The sequence below is a fragment of the Rosa rugosa genome, chromosome 6 (genome assembly GCF_958449725.1).
Source record: "Rosa rugosa chromosome 6, drRosRugo1.1, whole genome shotgun sequence".
In the NCBI taxonomy this organism is placed as follows: Eukaryota; Viridiplantae; Streptophyta; class Magnoliopsida; order Rosales; family Rosaceae; genus Rosa; species Rosa rugosa.
In genome coordinates, this window is record NC_084825.1 from 45,009,695 (window position 1) to 45,029,489 (window position 19,795).

The following is a 19,795-nucleotide window of genomic DNA, read 5'->3' on the forward strand; positions in this document are numbered from 1 at the left end:
GGGACTTGTGGATCTCGTGCCCCACTGGAATTTTTTTTTTTTTAATTTCTCTACGGATTACTGAATAAGTAGTGTTTGATGAATGCCAATTTGGTGTAGTGGCGCCGCCTTATTTTTCCGCTACTTATGTAATTGCAGGTCTCAGGTTCGAGACCTTTTGCAGCATTAGACTAAGTATTGTTTTTAATTTCTTGCTTTTTTAACGTTAACACTATTATTTCTTATAAATTTTTTTTGGTAAAATTATTTCTTATAATTTTAAAAATCAAAGATAAAATATAGGCCAATGATAAAAGAGGTCATTTTGAAGTGTCTTATTATAATACAGATAACACAAATATCTCCATGATAATTAAGGTCACCTCTTTATAACCTACCACTAGAGTTAAACTTAATTACAAAAACTGCCACCGCATCTCTCTCTCAATCAATTTCAGAATATAATCAACCCCCCCCCCCCCTCTCTTAACTGACCTCACCGCCATGGCTCGACGATCAGTAGTGATCCTCCGACCTCCACCACCTCCTAACAAAGCCCCGATAGGTCACCTGCATGCCTTGACCCGACGATAGAGCTCCGCGTGTGGTATGATCTCTGGTGACGGAATCGAACCGCTTGTCACGAACACCGTCGCGCCTCTTGAATTCTTGCTCAGACGACGCAAAGGCAATCTTCACTGCTATGATTGTCAGAGGCGAGCTCGGGCGAGCATAAATGGCTATAGATCGGGCGAGCTCGGGGCTCCAATACCCTGAGCGGTTCTACGTGGCAGCCTCCTACGCCGGTTTTGACGGATCTCCTCGCTCCTCGTCTAAAGCCGTTCGCGCCAAGTTCAACTCTGAGTCCGCTCTCATCCTCTACGCTCTCTATAAGCAGGTACTACTCGATCGCAATTGCATTAAAAATGCCAATGTGGACTGTAATGTGATCCTAATTCTGTTAATTTTGGCTTCAAAAATTGGTTCTGTGGTGGTTTTGACTTGTGTTGTGGATTACTTTTGAATTTTGATGCTCAATTATGATTTTATTTTTTTTCGTGCTTACTCTGTGTAATTGCTTATTGTGTGTGATTTTAGGTAGATCTGGAAAATATTTACATTGTACTTATTGGCATTGCACTATCTGAAATGTATGTATAAAGTGAAGTTGCTCATTGGTTGCTTTTGGGTCTTTGACAGAGGATTCATGTCTTGAAGTAGTCTAGCAAATGTATTGGGTTTGCCACCACATTCATACTTATAAGAAAACCCAAGTAGCTTCGCAAAATCTGATTATATCTTTCTCCGATTCATAATTAAGAGGGCAATAGTGTCCCCTGCAGTTAGTGTTGTTTTTAATCAAGTTGTGTCCTTAGACTTCTGATTCATATCTGTAACAGTATGGATTTTAAATTTGTTTTTGAGATTGTGAACTTTTGGAGCCGAAGTAAAGCTCCTATATTTTAACATCATTGCAGATATTAGATGTTTCAGGAATGGAAAAGTCTACATTTTGAGTCATAATCAAAATAATAATCATGATGTTTTCAGTGATAGTGTTTTGGCAACCATGGTGAAAAGCAAATTGATGGATCCGTTTTACGGCTTGGTAAATGAATATCAATCATAGATATTGTTGATTCAGGGAGGCAGTGGTGCACATTCTGGTACTTTAAGACCTTTCAGTGTAAGCTGGTACGTGATACATATAAATGATAAAATGCACTTCGAGGTTGTCTTGAAATTATTTCTCAGTAGATTGAAAGATTACTGTCGATGTTAATCTTTAGTTTCCTTGGTATTGTGGTTAGGAATAATGTTGTCTAAACACTTGGCCCTTTTGCAGTCAGGTACTCAGCACCTGGATCTGAATTTCAGTGGAATCAATTACTATGCAGAGGTATATTTAAATGGGCACAAAAAGGTCCTTCCAAGAGGGATGTTTCGAAGGCATTCTCTAGATGTCACTGATATAGTACATGACAGTGAAAATATGCTTGCTGTTGTTGTTTACCCCAGATCATTGTGGTTATGTTTTATTTTGTTTAATGCGCTTATGGGAGGTTGTCCTAATTGAAAAAAGTGTTTTGGTTGTACTTGGACTAAAATCATTTGAAATCTTCTTAAAATCACAATAAAATCTTCTTACTAATGATTGAGCATATATTTTTGTCTTATGCTTGAATTCATTGTCAAAAAAATACTTGTGAAGTTTAAGTGCCTTAAGTTACTGACCATGTCACTGGCCAAGTTACTGGCTATGTCACAGTCATAACCATGTCACTGATCATGTAACTGTCAGAGTCACTATCAATCCCATGTCATTTGCTAAGTTTGCTAAGGCACTGGCCAAGTTACTGGTCATGTAACTTGCAAATTCAATGCTAACCTTCTTATTTTAAAAATGGAACAAGAACATGTCAAGTCACTGGCTAATCATTGTTATATTCATGTCATTGACCATGTTACATTGCAAGTCCTTGACCATGTCCCTGTTATACAAGTCACTGATCATGTAACTTACAATGTATGTAACTGACCATGTAATTGATCATGTCACTGACATTGTCATTGACATGGCCTGTGACTTCACTGGAAAAGGCCAACTCCTTGGCAACGTGTGTTAACCTCATGTCACAGATTATGTAACTGATCATGTAACTGACCATGTCACTTACAATGCATGTAACTGATCGTGTAACTGATCATGTAACTAACCATGTAACATACAATGTATGTAACTAACCATGTAACTGATCATGTCACTGACATTGTCATTGACATGGCCTGTGACTTCACTGGCCAGATAAGTAGCTGGCCAAGTTACTGGCCATGTAACTTGCAAATTCAATGCTAACCTTTTTATTTTAAAAATGAAACAAGAACATATCAAGTCACTGGATAATCATTGTTATATTCATGTCATTGACCATGTCGCTGACCACATCACAATCAATCCCTGGCCAAGTCACTGTTAACCTCAAGTCACTGACCATATCACTGTTAGCCTCAAGTCACTGACAAAGTTACTGGCCATGTCAAAATCAATCACCTGTCATTGACCATATCACTGATCATGTAACTGTCAAAGTCATTGATAATTTTCTCATTTTCACAATTTTGTACAAGATATACAAACAGAAGACATGAGCTAATTTAACGTAAAGTCGTAAATTTATGGACTGTTTTAACATAATGAATAACTTTAACTTGGATCATAAAAAGATATATAAAAAAAAAAAAAACTAATTGATTTCGTAAGCTACTGTATGATTGGCCAATGACCTGCATCCTAAGCCATAAACAAATTCGAGTATACCAAGTTGCCTTAAGATAATCCACAAAATCTGATGCATCAACAAAATTTTCCATGAGATCCGCAAACAAACCATCTGTTCCTCTTTGTTGACATATGTTATCTACTTCCTGATGAAGCCTTCTTGATACTGTAGCTCGCATCTCGTCCTCCAAATATTTCTTTACCAAGTTTTTGTGCCATGCATAACGAACCTGCTAAAGGCTTATTAGCACTGAGCACTGAAATACATCCCTGAGTTCAATGAAAATAAGGGAATTCCATTATCTTCAACTAATCAATTGAAACAAGAAAGAAAAAAAATACAACTCCAGATTATTTCAAATAGTTGCCTGTATTGCCACTGATCCAAACACCAAAAGGAAGCCTCATTAAATAAAGAAAGAAAATTGTTCAGCCTTCAAGCCCAAAGCATGTTGACCACGGATGATAATAATAGCCGTTGAGTGCACCAAAACCATAACTATGAATATATTGGATTATAAAGGAACGGTTGGCACACAGCCACACACTATCAACTCAATAGTGTATTTTGCCATGATTCTTCTTGCAGTTTGGTGGAAGCTAAATACCATTAATTCTATATAATTCAGTGTATGAACCAACATCAGCATTCCTATCTACTTCAGTAATCTATAAACACTAACTCAGTATACAGAACTACATGACATTCTGTACCTTAAGCTTTCAGGCCCAGATAAGTAGATAACCATGTTAAGATCCTAAATAATAGTGCCCTTTAATTTTCTATAACTAACACAACATACATGAGTGATGTAAACTTGATAGTATTTTACATTGCGAACTTCCTAAAATAACTCGAATTCACAGTTATACAATAACTTCTCATATTCTTTAGTAATCACACACATACACACACAAAGTATACATGCTGCATATATTTCAATAGAATCAAGACTGAACTTTGCACTATATATTATGCACTTCTCTTTAGATAAAACCCTCAGTAATACATGCTTCTTCTAATAAATGTTGCTGTAACAAATCCCCTAAAACCTTATGGCAAATCCTGACTTCACTATATTTCTACCAGTTTACCTTAAAGCTATATGTACGGACTGCAGCCTTCACCGGCCAAATCCTAATAACACATCAACAAAACCATGATGCATCACAATTCACATCGCACCAAGGTTGTTCTGAGATGTAGTAAAGGTTTTAAACGAAACAATAATTCCATATATGCAAAACAATTAACTGATTTACAAAACCGTTTGATATCTAAACCTCAATAGCCACCGCCATCAAACCAGTCCAGTCCTAAATCACACCAACAAAAACCACAACTGATCTCGATTAAAATGAATCATCCAACCCAAAAAACAACGAATCATCAAAGATTGTTAAGAGAAGAAACAAATTAGCCAAGGAATGAGTTAACCTCTGAAACCAATAAACCGCGGCTCTATAACATCAGCAGCCATCTCCAGATTAAGCCAAACCCTATTACTCCTATTAGCACAGCAACAAAGAGCAAATTCGATTTTGATATCTTAAAAACCAAACGAATCAATCGCAGAATGAATCGAAGAAGAAAAGAGGCTCTGAACCTATTTCCGAATCAAATCCAGTGATTAACACAACAAAGGCGCTTACCAGTGGAGGTGGTGACAGCCGGTGAGGTTTTTCGCTCGTCGAAATTCGGCATCGTCGGCACAGTCTCGGGAACGCTTCTCTTGGCGTCTTGGCCCATTTCGCGGTCTCCTGCTTCCGATTGTGGATAACAAATCACAGGCGACACTGAAGCAGATATCGGCTTCGCCGTCAGTGATGAAAATGAAGAGATCGGCGTCTTGGTTAATCCGGTAAGGAACTGCTTCTGGAGGTCTGTGTCTCTGTGGAGGGGAAGAAGGAGAGAGAGAGAGAGAGAGAGAGAGAGAGAGAGAGAGAGAGAGAGAGAGAGAGAGAGAGAGAGAAGAGTTGGCTTTAAGGGTAGAATGAGAATCAAAAAAATTAAAAACTGACCTTTTTTTACATCACCTCATTATTCATAAGGACTAAATTAATATTACTAACAATTCATTATGGACCTTTTTATCAAGTAGAAAACTAGGTGACCTTTTTATCATTTCATACTCTAATATGACATTTTCCATCATTTCCCTTATAAATATATAATTTTTTTTTAAAAATAATTGATATTTCCGTAACTTTATTTTAATTTATTAGTTTTTATTAAAATTTGATATATTTTAAGTTTCAATTTTTGTTTTAAACTTTCGGGTGACCCACTTGAAATTAATTTATGGCTCCGCCACTGGTACCACCGTACCAGTAAAAGAAAAACATTGTTTCGCTCATTAAAACATTGTTCTTGTCAAGATTCCAACTTCGCAATTCATAGTAAATGTAACCCAAAAATCCTCAATCTTTTGCATAATGAAAAATTGAAACAACTATTCTTTTTTTCTTTTATGCGTATGGTAGTCAATAGGTTCGACCATAAACCCAGATCACATAAAAGAATGAGTCAATAGCCACCATTAGCAAAATAAAGATATACCCAGTAAAGCAAAATTAAAAACAACAACATAGAGAGCAAAAATTGCCCCAAGATTAAGGGTAAATCTAATGTTCTAAATGTTGCTCTTATTTGCACGAACTCAGCACAACAAAGCAACTTTAAACTAATGCAACATGCAATTCCAATTCTATACTGACTTCACCACATGTTTTCTTGTATTTTATAGGACTAAATTCAGTTTGCCTCCTCAAACTTTGGGGCAAACATCAATTTGGTCCCTGACCTTTTTTTTTAATCATGATGGTCCTCACACTTCTATTTTTCATCACGCACGTCCAAAATTCAAATTTGTCTCCAAACATGACGTCAGATGGCTGAGCTGGACTCGACAACATGGCCAACTTTTCAGACTTTGAAGGGCATAATGGACATTTAAACCCAATAATCTCAAAAAAATAAAATTAATAAATAATAAACCCCATAATTTCAAAAAAAAAAAAAAAACCAGAATATATGGGGCTTGCTCAGATAGACATTTTCTGTCCCTTGGATCAAATCCAGTTCCTCTGTCCTCGCTTCTCTTCTCCCCAGCCAACGATGCCTCTTCTCTTCTCTCCTAGAAAATTGCAGAAATCTTGTTCTCTTATCCGGGAGAAGGACCGTCCAATCTGGGTAGTTGGAGTCGTTGTCGACGGAGAAGACTAGACAGAGCTAGGTTCCGGCGAGTTAGGCCTATGCCTGGCCCTGTTCGTTGAGTGGAATTTTGTAGTCCGAGGTGGTGGTGGAGGCAGACATGGTTGTAAAGAACAAGAAGATGAAGATGACGAATATGAAGGTCTCCCGCCTCCCATGCATCTTTCTAATCTGATCGTGTTCCTCACTTTCTTGAATTTCACTATGAGTGTGCAAATGTGAAATGTGCAGCGGTGGTGCTCTGTTTGTTTTGGTCTCATATCCATCCTCGTCTTCCTCTCCGCCAATCTCGTCGACTTCTCATCCTCATAAAACTCAAATTCGAGTCAACTCCAATTGACACCCACCGACGATGATACCCACCTCAAAAATCTCAAAAACTCCCCCAATCGATTTTCCAAGGTAACCCATTTCTAAAGCTTTCATCTTTCTCTTCTGGGTTTCTTTCATTTTGGCTAAAGTTTCAATCTTTGGTTCAGTTTTTTTTTTTTTTTTTTTTTTTTTGTGCAAGTTAGCTCAGTTATGGAATCTGGGTTCTGGACCTTTGTGGACTTTGCCAGTGGCTGAGTTGACATGCCAACATGTTACTTATTGGAAGTAGAGGAGAAATCTGGTTTTAATGGTGAAGGCAAATTGAATTTTGGGTTTGATGATTTGGGTGGCGCAGGTGAAGTGAAATTTAGTTTTGACGGTTTGGATGGTGGTGGGGATGCCTCTGGAGCCTACAGAGAGAGTGAGTTTGGGGAGATTTAGAGATGAGGGAGAGGAGAGAAAGTGTGTAGTCAGAGACTAGTTTTGATGATGAAGAGAGGATTGAGAGTGGGAAGTGAAGTACGAGAGGAGGGTTGGGTTGCATTCATAGTGGGGGTTGGGCGGAGTTGTGAAGGAATCTGGGTTTTTGGGGTTAGAGAGAGGGTTGTGGGATTTAGGAGATGAGGAGAGATGAGAGGATGGTAGTTTGGACATTTCATCTAAAATTAGGGGACAAGTCTGAAAAATGGGCCATGTTGTAGGGTCATGTTTGGATACAAATTTAAATTTTAGACGTGCGTGATGAAAAATAGAAGTGTAAGGACCATCGTGATTAAAAAAAAGAGTTAAGGACCAAACTAATGTTTGCCCAAAGTTTGGGGAAGCAAACTGAATTTAGTCCTATTTTATATCTCTTAATACCTTGAAGTCTTGAACCACTGCAAACTTGAAACTCAGTTTCCTAATAAATAGAAGTAAATAAATGGGAGTAATCGGATCTAGGAAGTGATATTTGAAATAAACAAAAGCTGGGAACTTGTTAAAACAACCTTAGTTAGTAAGAAATTGTAACTGAAATAAACTGAGTAAAAAATAACCAAATTGTGGCTACAATATCATACCCTCATAGTCCATTCATCAAGCACATGTAAGTCTAGCTAAAGCAGGCTCGATCTCAAAGTTCCAAATCCAATGCCAATGGCAGGACCTAAAGTCACAAACTTTAATCACTAAAGCTTAAAATACTAAAACCCCAAACTAAAAGCAACAAAAGAAACCATTTTGCAAAGATGGGCATCTCAGATAATCGAAGATGCAGTCAAACTATTCATGAAGATTAGTTCTTTACAATAAAGTAAAGGTCAAAGAAGCAAAATTCAGGGACTCACTCAAAAGGGGGAAGGCTCAACAAACAGAGCAATGCAGCGGGGCCTAGAGTTGATCTTCGGTTCTACATAAGGAGGAGGTCTCTCTTCCTCTTCTTCATGCCCAACTTCTGTAATCATCATATTGCTTGCTCTAACCCCAAGTTTTCTACTTTCTGAGTAGTCGGAGCAAGCTTTATGAGCAATATGCAATCAACTGTGGAGCTTAACTAAAACACGTTATAGAAGAAGTCAGACAAAGCAATTTGCTTAAGCTGACAGATGGACGAATAATTTTCGTCAAACACATGGCAAGCAACTATCAACCTACTCCTGAACAACAGAAGCATGCAAAAGACTTGTTGGCTACTATGGCCACAGATGTTACTCAGTTGGACATCCCATTGATGATGGCAACAGAGATTGAAGAAATGTCATATTTACTGTGCCAAGAAGAAGTTAATTCCAACTCAAACCCGAGTTTAGGATTAGACGACATGGGTTATCAAAATCTAGAAAACGTTATGGAAGCGTAATGGACCCACACGACACTTCCAACAGAAACGACAACAGATAAAAAGTATCTGGTCGCTTCGAAGGCGGTAGAAGTTTGTAGATAACGTTAGGTGTCACTTTGACCTAACCATGGTTGGTGACTTGATAATTTGTAATCCTAGTTAGGACAATTTTGTAATCATAGTTAGTTAACTAGAGCTAATTTTCAATTGTATACGTAGGACCCATTGTTGTGAGCAGAGGATCATCGATCCCTTCACCTCTTTAGCTTCCTTGTAGTTATAAAAACTTTCCTTCTTTGTCTATACCTCTGTAAGAAATTTCTAGCTACATCAATAAAAAAATTCCTTTGTGTAATTGGTATCAGAGCTAGCTTACTAAGTTTTTATCCTTTTTGTATATCCTACGAAGCTTGAAGGCTTGAGCAAACTCAAGTACAAGTTTCATCCTTGACTGCTTTACATATCCATGTAGCTTACCAAGTTTCATCCTTGTACACACACACACACATATCTGCTCTAAAGTCCTAATCCTATAAGGCAACCCTCCAAGCGCATGAAGTGGTGAATTATTTCGAGCTTGCTGCTTGCAAATTCAGTTACAAGAACAAGCATCTTATTGCTTCAAGTTTACATGTATATTTTTTCCAATCCATTCAAGTAGAGACGGACACAGTATAGGATGATTGGGGGCTGTGGCCCCGGTGCAATTTTGGCTTTTATCAGTTGGGGTTCACCATTTTTCTTCAGCTTCGCCCCCATAACAAGAAAATTATACAATCAAGTCAAAGCAAACAAACAACACAAAAATGCAAAGGACAACAAACAAAGTGTAAGTCACAGTGAGATTGGACAGAGAAGAACCAATACTCATTGGCAGGATCGATGCAGTACCACAAAGATTGCCCACATTAAAAGACCCATGACAATTTGCCAAACAAATATGTAGAACCAAAAGAAAGAAAGCGCTGAGAAAGATCGCAATTGGAATTCCAAAAATATGATAATCTCATCTATTTACTTAGTGATGCTTGCCTCTTTAGCACAACATCAAAAGACCAACCAAAGACTAAAGACCTTATTTCTAACGCCATCTTTTGAACATTTCTTTGCTTGTTGATTGAATCATATAACTATCAATCTGCATTAACTAAACAAGCATCAGGAATCAACAGGGAATATGAACACAATATGCCAACACAATGGGCGATTATGAACAGGGAATCAACGAGTGCCAACACAAGTTACTTGGTCCACTGATCAGGGTTTAGATATATAAATTGACCTACTACTAGACACAATATGAACACATCGGGAAATATCCTGATCATTACACACGCTAGTGTGGAATTTAGTTAAATTGGCAAAGACACCCAACAATAAATTTTTAATTTTATATGCGAATGCACCTTTACGATTCAGGATTAGATTGAGGGGAACATCCAATGTGCCTGATAAAAATAGAATTGAAAGAAGCACCATTGCAGAGTATGCAATGCAATTGTGATCAAGTAGCAACCTAAATTACAATAAGCAATCAACTTTTAAATCAAACATCAACTAGCATTGGAACTATCTAAAGTCGCCACTGAAACTTAAAATCCCAACTACAATCGATCATCTCATAAATAACTAGTTTTGAACTATAATATTAAATTGGGCACATAAATCACGGATTTCTTGCCTTTCAAGCTCAGAGGTCATGGGGGTGTCATAGATCCTAATCTGACCAGCAAAGCCTAATGGTCGGATTTCATTCACAATAACCACCATTTGCCTTAGTGTTGCCACTGTAATTACTGGAAGAGTTGCTAAACCATGCCCATACATCTCCACTCGTTCCACGGCTGCATCACGAAGGGCCGCAAGGTCTTGTACTCTACCATTCAACTCGGCTATTTGTTGATCAGATTGCTGAACCCGGTGGCCGTAGTGTTCAACGCGACCTGCGTGAAAATCACGTTGCGTTCGCAGAGGTAGGAGTTGGTTATTGATAGCTGCTCTATTAGCTAGGAGTATATCCCTTTGTTCCTCGAGTTGTAGTCGAGTTTGTTCGTGGTCTGCCGCTGCCTGTTGATGTTCACCAATCCTTGACCTTGCGTTAATCAAGCCCGTTAATGAAACTAATGATTGTGGGGCATTATGAACATGACTGCCCTCAAGAATGTTGTGTTGAGCCATATATATCCTGAAAACTCAGTAAAGAACAGCAGGCATTTCACAACTAGTGTAATAATTCATTCATTACATATGCTTCTGAAAACCCAGTAGGAAACGCCAGCCATATCCTTCTAACCACCAATCACATAAATTAAACACGGAAGGATTTGATTATGCAACTGCGAATTGAAAAAAAAAAAACGAATTGAAAACAGAAGAGGAGCAAAAAGTCATACCCAAGAGGATAAACATTTCTATGAAGAGGGAAAACGGCAGAAGAACCAAAATAAATTTGGGATCTGCTCATTTCATTTTAGGAAAAACAAATCTTGACCAAGAATAAAACCCAAAACTTTGAGAGAGAAAGAACCCAGATTTGTTCATTATCAACGAAAAAATTACCAAAATTTAATAACATAAAACCGGAGAGGCAAGGAAATTGAGAGAGAATCTGCAGTTACCTGAGACTCGGTGTTAGGGTCTTGGCCCCAACTTACTGGAAATCACAGAGAGAGCTGGGAGAAAATGAAAGGCTAGCAAAAAGAAGAAAGAAATTGTATTATCTTCGATACCTTTCACTACAGGTTAACAGCCTATGGCTATGTTTGGGGGGGGGGGGGGGGGGGGCTTTTTTGCTCCCCTGCTTATAAGCAGGACACCTTTTAGCGTTTGGTAACTCCTTCTTCAGCCGGCTTCTAACAGAAGCCAGGGCTTTTTTCACTGAAAAGCAGAAGCCTGGAGAGTGGAGACCCCTGCTTTTAGAAGCCAGAAGCCGCTTGCTGCAACTGTAGCGCTCTTTTTAACTGTAGCGATGAGTTAATGAATCTTTCGAAATACCAATGGGTACCCTCATGGCTTGGAAGTAATTACGGCCCAATACCATTCATGAAAACACTGCTCTTCCAACTCTTCCATTCGCTTCTGCTCCCTCATCTCTACCGCTCTCCTTCATAGACGTCGATCGAAACCCCGGGCTAGTTATCGGAGTAAGTAGAGAAGGAAGGAAAACCCGAGAAAAATGATTAGTACTGGTTCAGAATCTGAGAAGGAAGACGGGAAGAGAGAGACACAGGGCGGCGGACTGACGTCATTTTGATTTTCTGGTGAGTTCTCTTCTTCTCCATTTCGCACCGGAGCCATGCAAACGGCGCCATTCTTGACCTAATAGAGTTGAGTTTGAAACGCACCTTTTTCTTCGATTGATATCTAGACGCAGACGTCTCTTCTATCAAGCAAGGCTCTCAACTGAAACCGCATCACCTAGCCTCTCATCAAGATTCCGGGTTAGAAATCGAAGCCTCAATCAAGCAAGGCTGCTTGGAATTTGATTCGGGTTAGTTTTTTATCTATTTCAGTTTCAAATTTCTTTGATTGTGATGAATATTTGAGATCAATTTGTGCTGGGTTTTAGGGATATGAGTGGTAGAGATTGTGATTTGTAGCATATATATACTGGGTGTTGTGATGTACAACAAAATTTCGGGTTATTAATCCAAACGGGTTTGGGCATGGAGGAAGTTGCCTTTTGGAACTGAACTTTGAATTCACTTCTGTTACTTTTAGCAATTGAAATTGACGATCTAGTTATGGCAATTGAATTCACTTTGATAGTGTTAGATCCTTTGTTTCTGTCGGTAACCAACTCGAAATTGAAGGAGTGGACTCTTTCAAGAGAGTTTCGACAGCCTGCTTGATATTCTGCAAGAGAAGGCCAACTCTCTTAAATTGGTTAGTTTGTATGATGTGATGATTACTTATCGAAGTCGATAAAGCTGCTGGGGGTTCCGTCTTCTTGATATTTGCTTGTGCTGTGTGAACTTCTGGAAAATGCCTTTAATTTTGAAGGGTTGATTGAATTTGTTAGGTTACTTGATGCACATTTATCAACCATGGGATCATTATACTACCTGTTAATGTTGACCGCGTTCCAGGATTCATGTTGTGGTAGTACTAGCTTAGCCTTTTCCTAAAATCAAATTGAATTATTATTGTAGTTTACTAACAGGTGATAGCAAAAGTCGCATTGCATTGCATGCATTGATTGAATAGTTTATAGTTAGCAAGACATGGCAACAAATTAGAAAGCTGTGCTACTTCAGTAAAGCGATTATTTACTTTTCACAACTTACATTCACTTTACAATGTCTTTGGGTGCTTCTGAGATGTTTCAGCTTATTGGAATATAAAAACATTTCTACCAGCATTTTGTGTTGAATAGCAAATTAAAGCGAAGGAATACTATCTCAATAATGCACTCAGTGTCGAACGTTTGGTATATGTAGTTGCGTGAAATTGAATCACTACATGGCTGCAATTCGATCCGTAGATGAGTTTGTTCATCTAGATTGATTAGGCTGGTTTGGTGGCAGTTGAGGTTTTGTGTTTGCTAGCTCTCTGCATTTTGTAGTTTTATTGTTTCTCTGTGTGTCATGCTTTATGATTTAATCAATAAAAGGTGTTTCTTTTCAAATCATGCTTTAAACCTAGATGTGAATCAAGTTAAAATGGATACAAATAAGAAATTGATGATGTGTTTCTTAACATGACAACCTTTAACTAGATAGCTCAATGCAACTTAATTAGTTATTGTTTTAATTAGTTATCATATTATTTGTGGATATTTACTGATCATTTGTTTCTGGGTGCGGTCCGTACTTTCTAGTGCTGATGCTGAAGTGAAGGAGTTGTGACATTCAATTGATGTTCTAAAGGCTGAAAGTGAACATTTTATCCGCAGTGAAGAAAGAGAAGATGATGGGTCAAGTGGTGGAATAGAGATTGATGATGATGTAAAAGAAGAATATCATGGTCATGGTGCACAAGAAAGGGAAACAATAAGAAAAAACATTACTCTAAGTTTGATGAGTGCACGTAATAATGTGAACATTTGAATATGTTATGATATTTTTTGTGGTTACTTGATGTGAACCAGAAATCAATTGTTATTAATGTTACTAATATATTTGTATAAGTTACTTTTAAAATTGTCTAATATTAATCATATGGTTACCATGGTTTATAAAAATTGAAAGTTGATAAAAATTAATAATGACATAATAAAGATTAAAAATAATAACAAAAGCACTTGAACAACATTGTATTACCAAACAATCAAGGTAAAAGAATCTCTCATGTCCAATTTGGTCATTCCACAAACAAAAAGCACAAGCCAGTTTGAGTTTACCAAACACTTTGTCACTGCTTTTGCCACTGACAGCACTTATAAAAAGCCAGTTTACCAAACACTCAGCTACTTTGCTTTTCAGCTACTTATTCTCAGAAATAAGCAGAAGCCAGCTTTTTCTCAAAGAACAGCCATACCAAACATAGCCATAGCTAGTCGTTGTCATGGACGACACGCGTCGCAACCACACAGGTGACTAATACAACTAAGATTCTTCTACAAGGACTGACCCAAAACGACAATGACTCATAATAAAACGATGCATTTTTAGCAGTACAGTAAAATAGGAATTTAAAGGTGCTTTTGCAGCTGCTTCTGCTTTTGGGCCAAGAACATGGTGTTTGGTAAAATCTCTAAAAGCTGCTTTTGGTTGAAATTGCTTCTCTGTAAAGCTGAATTTGGGAAGCTACAATTTGTAGCTTTTGAAGACCTGCTTTGGGAAAACACGGAGCATGAACAGTAGAGTTTAATGAAAATTTGGAGAACTGCAAATTCTGTCCTCCTCCTTTTTCTGAAAATTACATCGAAAAACAGCAAACCCTATCTTTTCTCCATCGCGAGAGGCAGACGTCTCATTCCACATCTCCTCCTTCCTCTTCTTCGGTGTCTGGTTCTCCCTAGTCTTCTCTCAGATCGCCTTCTTCTTCTGCTCGTCACTGGTGACCTCATTCAATTTGTGGATTGTCGCTGCCTTCCTCCGCGCCGTCTTCTTCAGCTCGTCGTGGATTCTCGCCGCCTTCCTCTGCGTCTTCTTCTTCAGCTCGTCGGTGGTGACCTTCAATTCGTGGATTCTCATCATTGAAAGGTGCAATCTTGCTCTCTTTACCTTACTCTATCAGATTCAATCTTTTTTTTATTCGTACTCATGTAATTTGTATTCTTTTGTGAGTTGGGTTTGTGCTTTTAAGCATTATTGAAGCTTGTTTGTTGCTTAATTTCGGATACGAAGCTGAAAGTTTTAATTTTTGAGTTAGTGCAATTGTCCTGCTTAAGATAGAGATTGGAACGAGTTTGGTTTGTGCTTTTAAGCATTTGATATTCTTCTCTGATATTCATATTGTTTAATTCTACCTGAATTTGTTTGTATTCGTCATTTGTTTGTGTTCATGCTTGGAATGAAGCCATTTTTTTAAGGCCGAAAGGGTCACCACCATGCCTAGTTTTTCTCCATCAATGCAGTCTGAAAGAAGCAGTGGTAGTTTGGGGGATGACCTTTATGAAGTTGAACCATAAGGTATTAGGGACTATTTCGTAAATCTATAGAGCGTTGCATTCGACAATGCAATGGGGGATGTCACTGATAGGATTCAGGTTTTGGTGAAGTCCCCGTAATCCCATTAGAGGAGTTTTACATGTATACCCAAAAACCAACAGTTAGTTTGAATGACCATGTTGCCAATCATGTACAGGCCAACAGATTGCCCCGAGTAAAAAACAGAAGGGGCTCTGAAGGTTGTAAGCAAAGCAAGCAACTTTGTTTCCTTTGTATACTCGGAATTTTTTGATACAAATGATCACTTTGTTCTTGGTATTTGCAGATGTACCAGATAGTGCTTTGATTCTGAGGAAACATGGACTGAGGAGCAATCTAGTCTCCTGCCTAAGGGACCAGTGGTGGTGAATCTAAGGGAGGACCCAAAACTAAAAAGACCAAAAGGGCAGGCAATGATTTGTTGTATGCCAATGGCAGCTGTTGCAGTAAGTGTCAGAGGTATCTTTTGGAGATGTGGGGGGAATCCCCTGGTTGATTTTGTCTGTACCAGAAAGAAGGTGATAGAAAAGGAATAAAACAGATAAGGAAGAAGCAGGGAGAGGATAGAATAAAGAAAGAATAGAAAATAAAACAAAGGCCAAGCAACTACTATTTGTGAAAGCAAGCAATGCAGAGTTGTGGGAGAATATAGGTTTAAGAAGCTTGCTTACACTGACCTCTGCGACCAATTTGAAAAAGAAGAAAATGAAGGCACTTATTCCTCAGGTCACACAGATTATATATTTTGGAGGGCTTTCTATGTTGTGTGTTGGTCCAATGATGTTGTGTAGTAGTTCAATCGATATCTTTGGCATAGTTTCAATCCAATTCAGGTAATATTATCTAATGCTTTTTCTTTGTGTGTGTTAATGATATGGTATAAATTTTACTTTTTATAATATTATTGAATGACTTGGTTCGTATACAGGTATTTGAGATTTTTAAATCCCTTGAGCTTGATTATATGTTCTTAAACTCACCTTTATTTTAGTATATATACAAATTCCTTTTGGGAATTATCAAGACCAGTGTCTTTTAACTAATTAACTATTCAGCAAAAGGCCGTTTACTTGGCACTTGTAATTGATATTGGGATTTTGTCCTTGTTCTTCTTCTCTTGCTTGCTATTTGATTTCCAAAATTGAAACTTTAACTGAAATTAGTCAACTACTTTGGGTTGATGACTTTTAGAGTAATTTAATTGGTCTATTCAGCCATTATCGTATACAATCTAGAAAGGGGAATTTGACCAAGTGTTATATGAAACAGTAATTGAGAGATTTGGTTAGTCATGTAATTTCCATCAGGTTCCTATTGTAAGTGTAGGAGTTATGTAACTAGTTCTTTCCAACTTTTTTTAGGTGTAACAAGAACATTTTCAAGGTGATGTTGGAGTTATGAGTTTGGCAAATGGATACTCTGACCTCAAAACTGCCGACTTGTGCAGTTGTGTTCTTATAACAGGTATTTTGCAAACAATGTTGATAAGAAAATTTGCTGGTCTTATAGTTGGTTGTTGTAGCACATATAAGCATTGATCTATCAATTGCAAAAGAATAGTTGCTGATATCATGACAAGTTGCTTATTGTTTAGTCTCTGTCATTATGTTTTTGAGTGATCTATCACTTAATAGTTCGGAAGGCTTGCATATGATTCTTTCTGTCTCACAATCTTCCTTAATTGTTTCTGTATTATCCAGGACCTACGATCGGGGAAGATGATTGGGACGGGAACTGAATGGGAGAGTCTCTACTACTTAGACGTTTCCAAAGGTGCTCAGTGCAACTCAGTCAAAACCCCTAAATCCAATCTCTGGCACCAGCGCCTTGGGCATCTATCCAATAAAGTGTTGCATTCCCTTTCATTTTCGGTTAATGAAATTGAATCATGTGATGTTAGTGATTGTTCCATTTGTCCGTTAGCCAAGCAAACTCGATTGCAATTTCCCTTAAGTTCTATTTCTAGCAATGAACCTTTTGAATTAATAATTCATGTTGACATTTGGGGTGGTTATAAAGTTGCATCTCTTTCTGGAGCTCATTATTTCTTTACTATTGTTGATGACTTTACTTGTTGTACATGGATATACCTGTTGCGTCATAAATCTGATACGCAAAACTTTTTGACTTCTTTTATCAATCTTGTTGAGACACAGTTTTCTTCAAAGGTCAAAATTGTGCGTAGTGATAATGGCCCCGAATTTAAACTCGACTCACTTTATCCACAAAGGGTATTGTTCATCAAACTAGTTGTGTTTCCACTCCTCAACAAAATGGAGTTGTTGAGCGCAAACATCGTCACTTGCTCAATGTGGCTAGGGCATTGCTTTTCCAAGCGCATCTCCCAAAACGATTTTGGGGGGAAGCCGTTCTCACCGCTGCCTACCTTATTAATCGAACTCCCACACCTCTTTTGCAAGGTATCACTCCTTTTGAACATTTGTTTAAGATTCCTCCTACTTATTCTCATTTAAGGGTCTTTGGGTGTCTATGCTTTGCTTCCACACATGCTCACCGTCCTTCTAAATTTGATGCACGAGCAACTCGTTGTATTTTTGTTGGGTACCCATATGGACAAAAGGGATATCGTGTTTATGATCTTGCCCTTAACAAAGTCTTCACCTCCCGAGATGTGATTTTTCATGAAGATCAATTCCCTTTCTCACATATTCCCAATGAAGAACAACACATTGTGTTACCAAATTCTCTTGTTAGTCCGTTTGACTCCTATGATAGTCCACCAAGTCTTGAAAAAACCACCACGTCACCCACAATGCCTATAGTGGCACCACTTTCACCTTCTGCCAACATACATGCGTCAAATCCATCATCTCCCACACCTGGTCATGTTTCACCTTTGGCAGTTGATGTTGTGCCCAGTGATCCACCTCCAGTCATTCCTTCTTCTCCACCAAAGAAGCTCACACGATCTACTCGTGTACCTACCTCCCTTCAAGGCTTCCATCTTGACATTGCTCTCCCTTCACGCACCAACTCATCATTGACCTCGACCGTGGTCACTCACAAAGGTACTGCTCATCCATTGTCTCATTTTCTTTCTTATGATCGTTTATCTTCTCAACACCGTGCTTTCACCACTTCTCTTACTATTGCAAAGGAACACCAAACCTTTTCACAGGCTGTTGAAGACCCCAAATGGAGAGCTGCCATGCGCAGTGAAATTGATGCTCTTGAAGCTAATCGTACTTGGATCCTCCAATCCCTTCCACCTGGCAAGAAACCCATTGGGTGCAAATGGGTTTACAAGATCAAACTTAAACCAGATGGGTCCATTGAGCGTTACAAAGCTCGCTTGGTTGCCAAAGGATACAGTCAAATTGAAGGCCTTGATTATAAAGAAACATTTGCACCTGTTGCCAAGTTGGTCACTGTACGTCTCCTCCTTGCTATAGCCTCTGTTTAAGGTTGGCATCTTCACCAACTTGATGTTAACAATGCTTTCTTACATGGAGATCTTCATGAGGATATATATATATATATATATATATATATATATATATATATATATATATATATATATATATATATATATATATGCACTTTTCATTTGTTGACACCTTGATATTGTCCCTTACGTTGATACCTTGGAAAACTATATATGTTATTGATTTCTGCCTTCAGTTTATGCTTGAGAAAATGGACATTCAACATACCTCCGTGATCAAATTTAATTTTGATCTAGAATAAAGAGACATTTGATGGCTCTAAATGTGGGGGTGACTAAGGTATCCGAAGTCACGAAATCGGTAAATAATGTTGCCTATTAAATTCCTAAGTCCTTGACCTGCAAGATTTGTTGCCTAAATATATATGGCTTAACATTATCTTGCATATATATATGAGTCTGAGGCTAATTCAGACAGACTCAAAAATATGGGGGTCAACGAAAAACAACAAAATATAGGCTCTTATATTTAGTTGAGATTATTCAATAAGCTGTGTAGGTCAGAGTTGATTTTGGCGAATACTCTAACAAAACCACTAGGTTAAAGGCCGAAACGAGTGGTTAAGACATTGAGGGGGATGAGATTATGCCTATAACAAAGGTTAGGAGTGATGGAAACCCAACCTATGTGAATGGCGATCCCATGAAGTAGGTTCATATGGGTAACAACAAGTCACTTGTTGATCAGTGATGCACTATCAAATTAAAATTTGGAGTCCATCCCTATGATGCATAGATAGTGCTTTAACTGGAATGTATAAAGATGAACTTTGTTCTTAATAAGTACCATATCCATTACACATGAGTAACGTTATAATGTAGAGGAAAATCGTACCAAGATGCATGTAAAGGCTAGAGCTAATATATATCGCCTTGGAGTTGAAAGCCTCTACATGCATCTTGGTACGATTTTCTTCTACATTAGATACAAAATCAGAGGACTTGGTAACCTGAATCAAAAGAAAATAATAAATTCTAAACAACTAGCGTAAGAGGAAGCAAAATATTATTAACATTATATGAAGATATAAGTTATAATCAGCAGAAACGACACAGGCACTGAGGCACAACCTAGGTAGACCAAAGAAACAATCCCAAGTTGAACAATCTTCTATGATGGCTCATAGTC

The 19,795-nt window shown here is 38.0% G+C and overlaps 1 protein-coding gene and 3 long non-coding RNA genes across 6 annotated transcripts; 3 read left to right on the top strand and 1 right to left on the bottom strand.

Moving 5' to 3' along the window:
• Window positions 1-462: 462 nt before the first annotated feature.
• LOC133718115 (acyl-CoA-binding domain-containing protein 4-like) lies at window positions 463-2,072 on the top strand. 3 transcript variants are annotated; one of them, XR_009850101.1, is made up of 3 exons: window positions 463-877; window positions 1,531-1,674; window positions 1,826-2,072. XR_009850101.1 is itself a non-coding variant. In XM_062144926.1 (3 exons), the coding sequence occupies exons 1-3, from the start codon at window positions 716-718 to the stop codon at window positions 1,848-1,850; spliced, it is 237 nt and encodes a 78-aa protein (XP_062000910.1). In that variant the 5' UTR covers window positions 463-715; the 3' UTR covers window positions 1,851-2,072. The 3 variants fall into 3 exon arrangements, 2 of the variants coding, with proteins under 2 accessions (XP_062000910.1, XP_062000909.1); XM_062144926.1 differs by having other exon boundaries at window positions 1,625-1,674; XM_062144925.1 differs by lacking the exon at window positions 1,531-1,674.
• Window positions 2,073-10,014: 7,942 nt separating this feature from the next.
• On the bottom strand, window positions 10,015-11,382 carry LOC133716001 (uncharacterized). The gene is made up of 2 exons (XR_009849299.1): window positions 11,226-11,382; window positions 10,015-10,792 (listed from the first exon to the last, which is right to left on the bottom strand). It is a non-coding gene; the product is annotated as an uncharacterized LOC133716001 (long non-coding RNA).
• A 280-nt stretch (window positions 11,383-11,662) lies between these two features.
• Window positions 11,663-13,748, top strand: LOC133716000 (uncharacterized). The gene is made up of 3 exons (XR_009849298.1): window positions 11,663-11,867; window positions 11,975-12,097; window positions 13,427-13,748. It is a non-coding gene; the product is annotated as an uncharacterized LOC133716000 (long non-coding RNA).
• A 522-nt stretch (window positions 13,749-14,270) lies between these two features.
• On the top strand, window positions 14,271-17,241 carry LOC133715556 (uncharacterized). The gene is made up of 4 exons (XR_009849121.1): window positions 14,271-14,753; window positions 15,487-16,033; window positions 16,562-16,664; window positions 16,901-17,241. It is a non-coding gene; the product is annotated as an uncharacterized LOC133715556 (long non-coding RNA).
• Window positions 17,242-19,795: the final 2,554 nt, after the last annotated feature.

Bases quoted from the DNA above. Each gene is read 5' to 3' on its own strand.
- LOC133718115 (XM_062144925.1), top strand. From the start codon at position 716: ATGGCTATAGATCGGGCGAGCTCGGGGCTCCAATACCCTGAGCGGTTC. The intron at 878-1,825 runs GTACTACTCGAT...GCCCTTTTGCAG, and splicing joins TCTACGCTCTCTATAAGCAG to TCAGGTACTCAGCACCTGGA.